The sequence below is a fragment of the Hesperophylax consimilis genome, chromosome 23, assembly GCF_061612785.1.
Source record: "Hesperophylax consimilis isolate HC1 chromosome 23, BYU_Hcon_1.0, whole genome shotgun sequence".
In the NCBI taxonomy this organism is placed as follows: domain Eukaryota; kingdom Metazoa; phylum Arthropoda; class Insecta; order Trichoptera; family Limnephilidae; genus Hesperophylax; species Hesperophylax consimilis.
Genome location: NC_142858.1, coordinates 1,661,563 through 1,674,742, shown reverse-complemented (window position 1 = coordinate 1,674,742; position 13,180 = coordinate 1,661,563). Strand labels below are relative to the sequence as shown.

At 33.8% G+C, this 13,180-nt stretch overlaps 1 protein-coding gene across 4 annotated transcripts in view; it reads left to right on the top strand.

The window, feature by feature from the left end:
• Positions 1 to 13,180, top strand: part of trol (terribly reduced optic lobes) — a 298,108-nt gene that overhangs the window by 108,985 nt on the left and 175,943 nt on the right. For all 4 annotated transcript variants that reach the window (XM_089645754.1, XM_089645753.1, XM_089645752.1 and 1 more), the window contains exons 4-9: positions 9,811 to 9,851; positions 10,005 to 10,102; positions 10,442 to 10,604; positions 10,910 to 11,079; positions 11,495 to 11,629; positions 12,498 to 12,914. In XM_089645754.1, coding sequence (XP_089501880.1) covers positions 9,811 to 9,851; positions 10,005 to 10,102; positions 10,442 to 10,604; positions 10,910 to 11,079; positions 11,495 to 11,629; positions 12,498 to 12,914 — 1,024 coding nt within the window. The remainder of the gene's footprint in view (positions 1 to 9,810; positions 9,852 to 10,004; positions 10,103 to 10,441; positions 10,605 to 10,909; positions 11,080 to 11,494; positions 11,630 to 12,497; positions 12,915 to 13,180) is intronic.

The window sequence follows — 13,180 nt, the reverse complement described above, 5'->3', positions numbered from 1 at the left end:
TTAAAGTTCCAATTTTTCTCAAATTTAAATTAAGTTTGAAGTTTAGAAAATACTGTTCTCTTGAACACCTTAAATATTTGTTTTCATTAGGTATTTATGATAAAATCAAGTGTTGTTTTTTAAAGAGCCTTTGCATGAAGCGGAATTCGACAAGTTTACCTATGACAATTATAGTGGCTATAATAACGGATTCGGGATTTTTCATCAATGTTCCAGTTTTTATTTACTTATTTGCTAGTTGGGAACGCCTCACGTGCGTTGTGTGGAGTGTCTGGGCGAAGCTAACAAGTATAGCCAGAGTCGGAAAAAGGGAGCATTGGCCGCAAGCGCGATTAAAAACATTCCCTCACACACACTAAAGGTGTAAATCGATATAAGCGTTGTGGGCTTGTCTGTGTTCACCAATTAGGAAGATTTTATCTTACTTCGTGTGAAATTAATAAACAATATCAAATACCGAAATTCTTTCTTGAACAGATTTTCAATGTTATAGCCCTGTATAGGCAAATGGCCATTTCGTCAAAGTCTAAGTTGGTCAATGTTCCAGAAATCGTATTTAGTTCTCGTGTTATAGGGGTGGGGGGGGGCATAGTAGGGTACTTAACGTTTAAACATTCCTAAAAACTAAAATAATGTGATTAAATTTTAAAAAAATAACTTAGAATCGTAGCTTAATTCATTGCGAATGCTTATGGATACATTTATGTTGATAACGTAATTAATCTAAGAGATGTAAACACTTAAATGAAAATAGGCATTTGACCCGCTATGCCCCGTGCATAGGGGTAAAGTGGGGTCTTCTGTGGGGCATTGTGGGGTGGTCATAATAAGGAACGAAGGCAACTTCAAAACGAAATAATTTTATTTCTTAGCAACATAACGATAGTTTAAATAAATAAAAATAACAACAACACTTTAGCATAACAAATTCAGTACAAAAAATCTCCTCATAATTATTTTTGTAGGTTAAGGAAATCAGAGATCACGTAAAAACCTTTAGTACGTTTCTTTAATCTTTTATAAAACTTAAACATTAAAAAAAGGAAATACAGAACTATGGTACAGTTAAGTAATGAATTACGGTTAGTTATAAACATCTCCTTTAAAACTTCAATCAAGATAACAAAATCCACAATGCACATACATGAGTAGCCTCTTCATCTTTTCATCCTCTCCAGCACAAGAGTAGTGTGCCCATTTTGAACATTTTAGGCAACGTATCCATCCCTCGGTTGACTCTGACCACAAGTAACCACAATAGATACATTCAGTATCTTCAGCACCAGCATATTCTTCTGCAGAGCTTTTGATGCCTTTCTTTTTGACAACCTTTCTCTTTTTCGGTTTGATGGATTTCAATTTTAAATCTTTAGCTACCCTCTTTTTCTGTTATTTTAGTTCTGCGGCCTTTTTTACGACTAGAAGCTCGTTTTTGTACGGTGATTCTGTGATGATTGCTGTTTTTCCTCGTTGTTTACTAAGTCTTTTGCATGTTCTGTTCTTCTTAGGCACTAGCATTATTTGTTCTGGAGTTGTTGCAAAACTCGAGGGCCTATCGATCATCCATGAACAACCAGGTTGTGGAGAAGGTTGCACAGATGGGGTTTGAATATTCCTTTTCTGTTGTGGTATTTGCGATGGTGGTGTCTTGTTACCGGTCAAAATTTCTAGGAGTGGTTGTCTGTGTGGCGTCTTGGCACCAGGGTCACCTTCTGGGGTTTCTTGTCTCATTGAAGTGTTGTCTCTCTGCGAAATGGCTTCGTTAACTAAAGGCACCTCAGCAGGCTCAGGATTGTCTGTAGTGTCCGCGGGTGCAAAATCTGCGTCAGTAAAAACATCCTTGTTTACAGGCCATATACCTGTAGCTCTGAATGCATTAATTGCAGTCGTCATTGTTGCTGCAGATACAAAAGCTTTTCCGAATAGTCCAGCTTATAGACTACAGCTACAGACCATGAATGCTGTTCAGTCTTCCTATTGTATGTGCGCAACATGTTGGCTAAAAACGTAAAAAATAAATGTATTACAACTTAGAAGTCTTTAAAACGGGGCAAAGTGGGGCACTTTTCTAAAATCAAAAAAGGGCATAGTGGGGTGCCCCACTTTGCCCCAGGCGCCATACCCCACTATGCCCCACCGGCTCGTTCAAAACTAAACACAAACTTATGACATCTTACCTTTGATTCAATGACCTTGTGCTTGTTGATTGAGAAATCCGGAAGGGATCTGATTAATAATAAACTAAAACACACAGGTACGTTTTAGAAAGAATTGCTATTCAATTTCACTAATTTTTTTAAGAAAAACACTGGTTTTGATATTTTTGATTACATCACACAGACGCGTACCGAAATGACGTGGCTCGCGTATGGAGGTCACGCGTCGAGCGACGACCAATCAAAGCGAGCCCTTTGACAGTTTGCACAGCGTTCGTTTTGAGCTGCATGAGGCTCGCCCTACTATGCCCCGTGGCCCCAATATGCCCCCCCCCCTCCCCTACATAACTTTATAATTTAAAAAAAGCATTAAACATTAGCTTCAAAAAAATCTTGTAGTACACCTATGTATTAATTATTAATGCCTCGTTCTGATGATATAAACTCTTAAATATTTATCGGAACTTTTCACAAGTGTGAGTAGCTGTTTGTAGTGTTGAAAAGTGCCATGATCTGAGGCTGAAGTGAGATAAATCTATTCGCTTCTATCCGTTACACAAGATGCGGGAATAATTTGTTTAAATAGTTTAAAAAATACGAGGGCAATCCTCTAAACTCAAAGAGCTGGTTTGACATCGCGTTTGGGTCCCACCCAGGCGTAGTGCGTTCAATTCATCGGCTGGCTAAGTCCTCCATCACAATACAAGTATCATTTTCCGCTTACTGTGGTGGTAGTACGAGATTTTAAAATATTGTCAGGTTATTCGAAACCCGTAAATGTTAGAATTCTTTTAAAAAAAGTATAATTTCTGCGTTTAGTTTTGGTGTAGCTGTCAATTACCGGACACAAAGAACTATTGAGTTAGCCCCAATCACACTTTTCATTATAGTTTGTTCCAAATAATTTTCACTTATATATCAACATTTATTATAAACATTTCATGTATAAACATTTAAAACGGTTTTGGGTGTGAAAACGACGGCCACTGTACGTGGGAAAGCAGAAACAAACCATGTTTTCTCCCTTAATTTCAAGATAGGTTATTATCACTTGGTTTTTAATATTCTAAAGTTTGGAACGAAAAACTGATGTAATGTGACTCCTTCAACCCTTCTCTCCAGTCAGTTGATTTTTTCTTCGGAATATGCGAATTTTATAAGGAAATACGTACAACGCCTTTTGTACCACTACCCATAAAGATAAAAAAACATTAAAATTAGTTTTTGCTACGTGATGTTAAATGTAGCAGTTTATTGTTGGATAGAATTACCAAGATGATTACCTACACTCTTCTGATGTTCGGAATAAATAAAAACGTGATAAAAAATTTGAATGCTATTAGATTCTTTTGTTTGTTTAGCTTGTTTACCCATTTCTTATCCGATCTCTGCCAAATATACATGTAACTTCCATGAATACATCTTTTAGTTCCAAGCTACTTTAAAATTGTTGCCAGTAAATCGTGTTGATTGTCCTAAAACGGGAAAACCTTCCCGGCTGGAAGTCGAAATTACTTTTAAACATTGCCAAACCTTTTAAGTTTTTTTGTACTACATAAGTAATAAATAAAACATGCATTTTTCGAAAAGTTTTCCCTTTAGACAAAAAATTGAAGTTTTGTGGTAACGACACGATTAAAATTATAATTACGTATATTCTTAGTTAGGTCACCCCTCATCCTCCAGTTTGACTATACCCAGTGGCGGTTCGTGACTTTTGAATTTTTTTTATCTGAAAAGGTTCTTTTTGTTTTTTTTTCGTATGATTTTTTTTTACGAAATGGGCGCAGCGCTCTGCCAAACTGTTTTTTTTTAAATAACTTCATACAAAAAACTTTAAAACAAATCGTTTTGGGTTAATTAATTTCGAATTTTTAAAACTTAGCACTCCATCATAATTTTTTTTTTTTTTTTTTAAACATACAACAAACGATGTTGTATTCCCATGAGTTATTAAACTCATTAAGGGATCGCCAATTGGTAGTTTTCAAATAGAAGAAATAAAAAAATTAAAAAAAGAGTTTTGTACAGAAAAATTAGATTAAAAATTAAAAATAACCAACCCAACCCAATGTGCAGACACAATGTATGAAGAAAACATTTACAAAACATTTCACAGAAGCGACATACAGACACAACATATGAAGAATCACTTTACAGATATGTTACAAAAACAATTGTCTTATAAGACTTTATGAATTTTTATAATCACTCATTTGATTTATGTACTGTTGGTGTCAAAAAGTTGAAAAAGTATACTCAATGATGGATTATACATATAAATGCATAAAAACAAAATCAGGAAAATACATTAAAAAGTACGGGGTCAAAAATAAACAGACCTAATACAAGATGTTTTACATTCAAAATACATGAGAAGATTAAAAAAGCTCATCATCTCTGGATGTACAAAGTTTGGTATTTGGAGATAATTAGGACGGCTATCAGAACAGAGTTTGTACCTACTTATGACTCGTTTTCCAAATAACATTTGAAAAAATAGGATTTCAATATATCGTTTCGAGATTTGTTAGAGGCATATACCTGTCTTAATTCTTCTTAATTTTTAATCAAAAGTTATGAGCCGCCACTGACATGGTTTAGTCGGAAAATTAATAAAAGGAGCAAGAAGAATATTAACAGCTATAACAGATACGTACAATAGTTTTTTTTTCATTAAATATGTTGAAATAGATCTTAGTTAGGTTGTAGTAAGTTATCCTCTGGCGCAAATATAGCAAATATTAAAATAATATTGAAGTTGAATCACCAATAATTATTATTCCTGTAAACACCATCTTTTCAGGATGCCGTTTATAACAGGTCTCCCTAATCTCTTATCGGAGGTGAATGTCTTCTGGGAGTTGGCTAATCCTGATAAGATAATGTTATGACTTCAGTAAATAAATAATACTGTGGCGCATGCCCCACAAAGCAGACTGCAACTTTATTTTAGAACACAAGGCCACTTTTCTTTATAAGTATGTCTTTTTATAACGATTCGATTTATTATTATTTGAAACATCTCATTTTAAACATGGGAAAAGAAACGCATATGGTGTCAAAGTAATAACGTTAATTGATGAGTAGTAATGTTGTGGTGAGGCGAAATAGATGGGAAAGAGGAAGGTGGAGAAGTACTCTTACGTAGTCTCACGTCTCGATTACTGCAACGGCATTTATGCCAGCCTTCCAAAATATCAAATTGACAAACTTCAATCAGTGTTTAATGCAGCAGCACGGCTCATAACCGGGGTTTCAAAATATTCGCACATTTCAGAACACCTTCGTAACTTTCAAGTGCCCTAAAAGAATCCAGTACAAACTGTGCTGGATGGTGTTTAAATCCATCAATGAAATGGCCCCACCCTACATCTCTGAACTATGCGTCCCGGAAAACACTGGTCTGAGGCAGTCAACTCTTAGATCAGCAACATCATCAGCTGTAGGCAGACTGATAGAACCTAAGCGCAAGCCAAATACTAAGTTTGGTGATCGCGCTTTCGGAGTATCTGGGCCGAAGACTTGGAACAAACTCCCTCCGGAACTAAGATCCATAACAAGTCCAACAGAATTCAGGTCTAAACTAAATACTTACCCTTTTAAGCTGTCGTATCATTAAATACCATTCCTAATAGAAAGTCCAGTTATATTCAATTTTTCAATTAAGTCCTAAATCCTGTATCTAAATTTCGCCAATAAACAATTAGATAATGTTAATTAAGTGTTGATCTCAAGTGAGCTACCAGGTAAGTATTGTACTGTATATTTTCTCCATAAATAGTTAAGTAATGACATAGATCACTGTAGAAATGTATTATAAGTTTGTACAGCGCCCTTGAGGTGATTTTGTACAAAAACAGCGCTATACAAGTCATCCAATTATTATTATTATTACTTGGTTATTCAGATCTAGTCACCAAACACGGCCAATGCCATTTATGTCTTACACCAGGGCGATACTGAGAGAATATTCCACTCTGGAAAAGATACATGTATATATCTATTGAAAAATTTCTCTATTTTGTGATTAGAACTAATTATCATTGATTAAGCAATATTTTTTTTGTTTGCAAAATTTGCTATATTATGTGTAATAATGGCTTAGAAAGAGAAAGCTCTCGGAGGCTCCTGATATGGAGATAGATCCGTTGTAACCTTTCCCAGAAACAACCAAATGTACCTAAGATGTAAAATAAAAGATTACTATGAAACACTGAGTACAATTCCAAAAACTCAAAAATTAACCACGTCATTGAATAATAACCGAATTTAAATACCCAATTTAACCGAAGAAATTTGGTTTAAAAAAAAACAATTTGTATAAAATAAATTATTATAACTTACCATCTCTTCGTATCCCCGCAAGGGTAGACATAGAGAATAGACCGCATTCTGACTCTTGACAAGACCCGACTCAAGTATTTGATTCATTATTCGGTATACCGATGCATTATCTGGCTACAGGTGTTATGTGTTGAGTGGAGTATGCTCAAGAGAGTTTCTTATCAGGACCTCAGTTCGTCTTGCATGAGTCACTGAGTTAATGTACGAGTTCTCGGTGACGGGACCCGTTTGTTTTATAAGGTCACGAGGAAGTACAGGCCCGTGGTTTAACACATAACAGCGGATAAATTATAATTTACATTACTTTACCTAAATGTTATTTATGTTTGAAGGTACTCCGTTAAAATTATTTTCTTCAACTTTGTCTCTAGAATTCAAATATAAAACATTAATTATCTTATTCATTTCTTTATGATTAAAGCGATAAATATGTTGTACATGAAAATGCTTAATTTTTTTACCAAAATTTTCGAAAACCGTTAGTCTTTCTTTGTAATTAAAGTCTAGGAGTCGACAATCTTACGTAAACTGGCGACAGCAGTTTTCTTTCAATTCCACTTATTTGCCTGTGTTATTAATGAATAATACAAATAATAACGATATTTGAGATATTTATATGTATATATAACGTTTTTTTTAAATCCATAAAACAATATAACTTAATAAAAAAACACATATACAAGAAAGCCGGATACCCAAACTCGAAAGTCACTGAGAAATAGTTCTTTATCGGGCTTAGATATAGTTATTGTTTTTAGCGAGAAAAGGAAAACAAGTCATCAAATTTTAACAAACGGAAAATTTTATTTTGTCGATTAACAATATTGATATATGTCGAGGGCAAGCAATGCAACTCTGTGAGTACTTTATTCGACCAACTCTGGTTACGACATCTAAACCTACAGATAAATTGGAATTATGTACACTGCAATTATACCCACTTCTAAAGCATGATGAGTTTAACAGTCTTTAAAAAATTACTATTCAAGAATGAGAATTGTTAAAAAAAAGACAGTTAATATATTTCATTAATCAACCATAGTGACCAACCGTAACTATAATCTCGGCTTCTGTTCTAGTTATGGGCCGAAATTGAAACGGATATGGTATGGGTTAAATAAAATTTGTATTAAATAAAATGCGTAATGTAACAAGATGTCGATTGCCACACTTTGTTTGTTGTTTTGTAATAATGCTTAAAATATCTTAGAACTACAACTAAAGGGGAGGGGTATATATTATGGCTTTGTCACTTACACGGATAAAAAAAGTATTAATATTATTTAAGTAAAAATTCTATAAGTTATTAAACAAATCAGTTTAGTATTTATTTGTCTTTATGTTAGAAAATAGGAATACAATGGGTACCCAGCTAAATAACTTCAGTTAAGCTGCAATCGAAATTTTTTTGTACGAATCCGAAACCACGGCCGAAAATCGTTTATTGGTTGAAACCGGAACCGAAACCTCGGCCGAAAATCATTTATTGGTTGAAACTGGCCAAAACCGTAACCGAAACTTCGGTGGGTAGCTAATAGATCATTCAAATATGACATAAAATTAAAACATTAATATCTATTCTCCTAAATTCGCTTCTGTCCTTAGAAATGCACAAGGTAATGTACATTTGTACAACCTTATCATCCGCAATTAAACACACAAGGTATGCATGTACGTACCTACGCAAAAAGTTAATTATGTAATATTGACTCTCGCATACCTGCTCACAGGGCTGGGCTATGCGGGCACAATTGCAGCGCGCTCTTGGCGCCGAATTGACAATGCGCTGATAATGGCTAACACCCAAGAGTCCAAAAACATCACTCTTTAGCTCATTTTTCATAAAAACGACGCTACACAAAAATACAAATCATCCAAATATTATTAATTACAGTGATCACTTACCTAGGTGTCTACTGCCTTTGAGAAGGGGCGCCAATTTTACTTCTGCGCCGTTTGGCTTCTGGTGCCCTTATTTTTATTTGCATATTCAATTAGGTTAGGTTAATTAGGTAGTATATTGAATTAGTTTCATAATATTTAAAATTAAATTGTAGTCGATTCAGTAGTAGTGAGATTTGTAAGGCGTCGCTAAATGGGAAGTACGTAAATAGACTGGCCTGTGCAGAAATTTATTTTTATTGAAGGAAGTGAACATGAAAGTAAACAAGTATTTTTTTTTAACTAAACAAATCGTTTTATTATTTAAATATTGATATAATAACATATTGCGAATTAAAAATTATCACCATATAGAGTAGATCCGGTGCTAATCTTTAGTGAGAATATAAACAAATATATAGAGTTTCTTTAGGCGCGCTATAAGATGTTTCTCATCAAAATCACTAGAATTGCTAGTTGAGAGAGTTGTGAAAATTCGTAGGGTGTGACACATAAAAATAGTGTAGCACATAAAAAATTTTTGTGTAGCACATAAAAATTTTTTGTGTAGCACATAAAAATCCTACTTCATTCCACTCAAAACTGAATAATGGACAATAATAATAATAAAATTCTGACTGGGTAAATTATTCACCAGAATTACGATATTTTTATTCCATAATGATTTTTTTATATTTGTACGTTGGAGTTAATTCAATTTAATTTGATCACATTCCAGAGAATGTTTGCAAGTAGGATTTTTTTTGTTTTGTATAAAAGAAAGATTCATAGTTTAGGAATTGGACGCAAGCACTTCTGTGGAGACAAGGCACATACACTTTACCTTATCGTAATAATAATTGTTATTTCGTTCACGAAATTCGCGTATTTTTATTTTCTCACCCTTTCAGCGAAAATCCCATTTCACAATTTTTCTGCAATACAAAATTATTTTTAGTAAGAAAATAATTGTTGGAACGACCTCTTTTGGTTATTAAGTCAAACAATCGTGTGTAGCGCTGGGAATCCCAGTATTTTTTAAGAAATAGTATATTTTTAAGTTAATCGTTTAAATATACGTATTATTGAAATATCTCCATTAACCATCATTTAATAATATATTTTTAGAGATGTTTTAAAACTTTATTAAAGGAAGAAACGGTATTTTCATACAAAAATAACAATTTATCAGCGAGCATCAGAACCTTTTTTGAGCAGATTTTTCTCCGTTCCTCGAATGTAAAATTTAATAGCGAGCACCCAAACCTTTTTTATGCAGATTTTTCTTCCGTTCCTAGAATGTAAAAATGTGATCGATAGTTATAAAATTGAGAGGAAGGTTTCTAAAATAAGACAATATTTTTCCGTAAAGATATTTTAAGTTTTACGTTTTATTTGTATATAATGGAAATTTTTTAATTTTTAGATTGATTTGGAGCCGAGAAATGTTCATCGCAGATTAAGAAGGTATGATATATTACTTTGTTACTACTAACCTAAAATATGTTATATTTCTTAGGAAAACGTTATTTATATTTAAATTGAAAATTGAACATTGCACTGCTAAGCTTAATAAAACATATTTTTGTTTCCCCCGCTTATTTGAAAATCATATTACAGAGCCATCCCAGGAGATGATGAAGATTTGGAGGGTTCAACATTTGGGTCCGGAGCAGAAGATAATATCAAACAACCAATCTACACCCCAGGAAAAGAACGTAAACATGAAGAAATATGTTTAACTTTTCAAAAAAATAATAATTAACATCGTGCAATTTACCACAAAGCACTTCATGAAACTATTCAATCAAATATATATTTTTAACAAGATATTTTAAAAGTTTCCAGCTAAAAAGAAAACAGTTACTTTTCAACAATCTTATTAAAATTATTTTTAGTTAATTTTCTGTATCGCATTTAATTAAAAATGTTAATAAAATTTCAAAAAGTATATAAGTGGTTAGTAGATAGTATACCTTACACTACATACGGTTCACAGTGTAGCAATATGACTTCTCGTACTATTTTATTAATGAAAGTTTTTGTAAATATTTCAGTAACGATTCGGGTATCATTTGTGGTCCGCGAGCCGTATCAGGATCAGTTCGACAACCGGGACTCAGTGCCCTTCCAGAACCTCTCCAGGAACCTGGCCGATGGCGTAAACGAGCTCTTCGACACTTTCCCTGGAGAGCAGAGAGCGCGACTCGTCAGGATTCAGTGAGTTATTTCCAAATAAATGGCTATGAACCAGTAAAGCTTCCGTAAAATATAAAATATAATAAATATATATTTGTCAACCAAATATTCTACAGTTATTAATTTTTCAACTTTGAATTTTTCTCTCTTCATTCAATTGAAATAGTTGAATTTGTGAAATTTTAATGGACCCATAAGGGACGTTTCCATTTAACAAGTTTTACCGATGCAGTGTTTGCTTGGTAATATGATGCCTACCTTCCTCAAAACACGGTTAAACTACATAAAATCGTTACACTTAACTCGGTGTTTTCTCCATACAACAGATCAAGGCCTGAAGATAACTTTACATGCAAAGTGACTCTCGAACTCCAGACAATCAACGAATACGACACAAAGAAGATCCAGGACTTCCTGAAGAGGCACATCTCCGAGACCGGGCGACTGGGGAAGGTTATTGTTTCAGCCGAAGAGTTCAGCTACAAACAGTTTGGCGGTAAGCTGCACGCACATTCATAACTCACAATACAAATGCACTTATTTAGATTTTATTATTATTTTTTTAATTTCTAATATAGCTCAATATTGGTACTATTCATTAAAAAATATTTTTTTAGTTATTTAGTTTTTTTTTACAAAATCATTATTTTGAATACAGATTCTAGTTTTAGTCAGTAACTTTTAATCATCTTTGTTATTTATTTTTTTGTTTTGTTTTATAATTTCATTCACGAAACACTCCTGTTGGTCCTGTAATGTTCAATTCGTTCTGACAAACATGTCTTACTTCCGAAATGAACATAACCTCTCGCATTGCAACAACTTGGTCTAATTCAACGCTGGATTAATTTGCCAATTGCTCCACTGTATTGAAAATGGATGCTCTGGACTGGCTGGATTATATTAAGCAGAGGTGGTAGAGCCCACGAACGAGTGTGCGTTGGGAGAGCAGCAGTGTCGCAATGGAGAGTGCGTGGACGCCAGCAAGCGCTGCAACGGAGTCAACGACTGCTCTGACCACTCTGATGAAATTGGCTGCGACATTGGTACATATAAATACATCACCATAATATATTATTTAACATAGTTATAACATTGTATAGAATTGATTGTAGATATATTTAATGTCCATTGATTGTAGATACATAAGAAGTCCGGAAACTCGTAGTACAAGTGGAAAACTGTTGACGCTACATCACTTAAAGATCCCAAAAAATCTATTTTTTTATTTGAGATCTTCTATTTTTATTAAAATGAATTAATTTTTTTTGACAATGAAAAGGTTTAAAGACTTATAGAGCCGAGCCTATACTTTGACGTACTTTAAAATACATTAAACAGCTGATATTAATCTCTAGCATCCAATTTCTTTTAAAATTTTATATAAAAAAATCAATATTCGGGCTCGATTTACTTAAAAATGAAAGCTCAAATCAAAAAAGTAATACTACGACATTGACTCCAAATGTATTGTAGATTCACCAGTTTCTCGGTTTTACTACGAGTTTCCGGACACTGTGTGTACACATCAAAGATATTAAATTAAAATTATGGAAACTAAATACATTTCAAAAGAAACACCTGCGATAAAAAAAATTCCGTAAATATTATTTTCGGTATGTTATCACCATCTTTAGTTTTTTTTAAACCAAATATTCTTTATAATATATTATTTCTCTATAATATATTATTTCTGTACAGTATATTATTTTTGTATAGTATGTTATTTTTGACATCTTTGACTTTGACCTAGTAAACAAAGTAAAGATATTTGTTTTTTATATTCTTTTCTTGTGTAGTATTTGTAAATATATAAATAGTATAAATACATAGTTATAAATAATCAAATTTTAGTCAAGGCATAGGTAGGAAATACTGAATTTCATAATAAATTGTGCATATTTCCAATGAAAGATCGAGGTGGTCCAAACGAGGTTGAAACTGCAGAACTGGGAACCGTTCCACCAGCCACTGAAGTCACGGAGTCAACGCCACCGAACCGTGGCGACCAGGAAATTACAACCGAATTTGAAGAAAATGATTATGAAGACCATACCACAGTAAAATATACAGCCGAAACTACTGAAGATCTTGAAACTCCTGAATATGAAATGACCGTGGAGCCAACGGAAGAACCGATCCCTGATGATTGGGAGAGAGAAACAATCGCTCCTCAACAGCCAACTTCATACCCTGAAGCTGAAGCACCTCATTGCAGTCCTGAAGACCAGATATACTGCGCTGATAGCTCCGAGTACATCTGCAGAAGCCAATGGTGCGATGGAATCCCGGACTGTCCCGAGGGAGACGATGAGGCCGAATGCGACCAAGGTGGAGAAACAGTCTTGATGACTTTGGGGCTTCTAACCACTGGATGTTCTTTCCATTTGCACTAAACTTGACTAATCAATAATTGCCAAATCTTAAACATTCTCTCTTTCTTCTTCATGCACCATTCTATCAAGTACATTACATATATTACCATTATTTTTAGCATGATATTGGTGAAGTTCCAACAGGAAACATATATATTTCTTTACTTGATTCATAAGAATGCTACCTGCATAAATATGTAAGGTCATTAATTACTTTAGCTT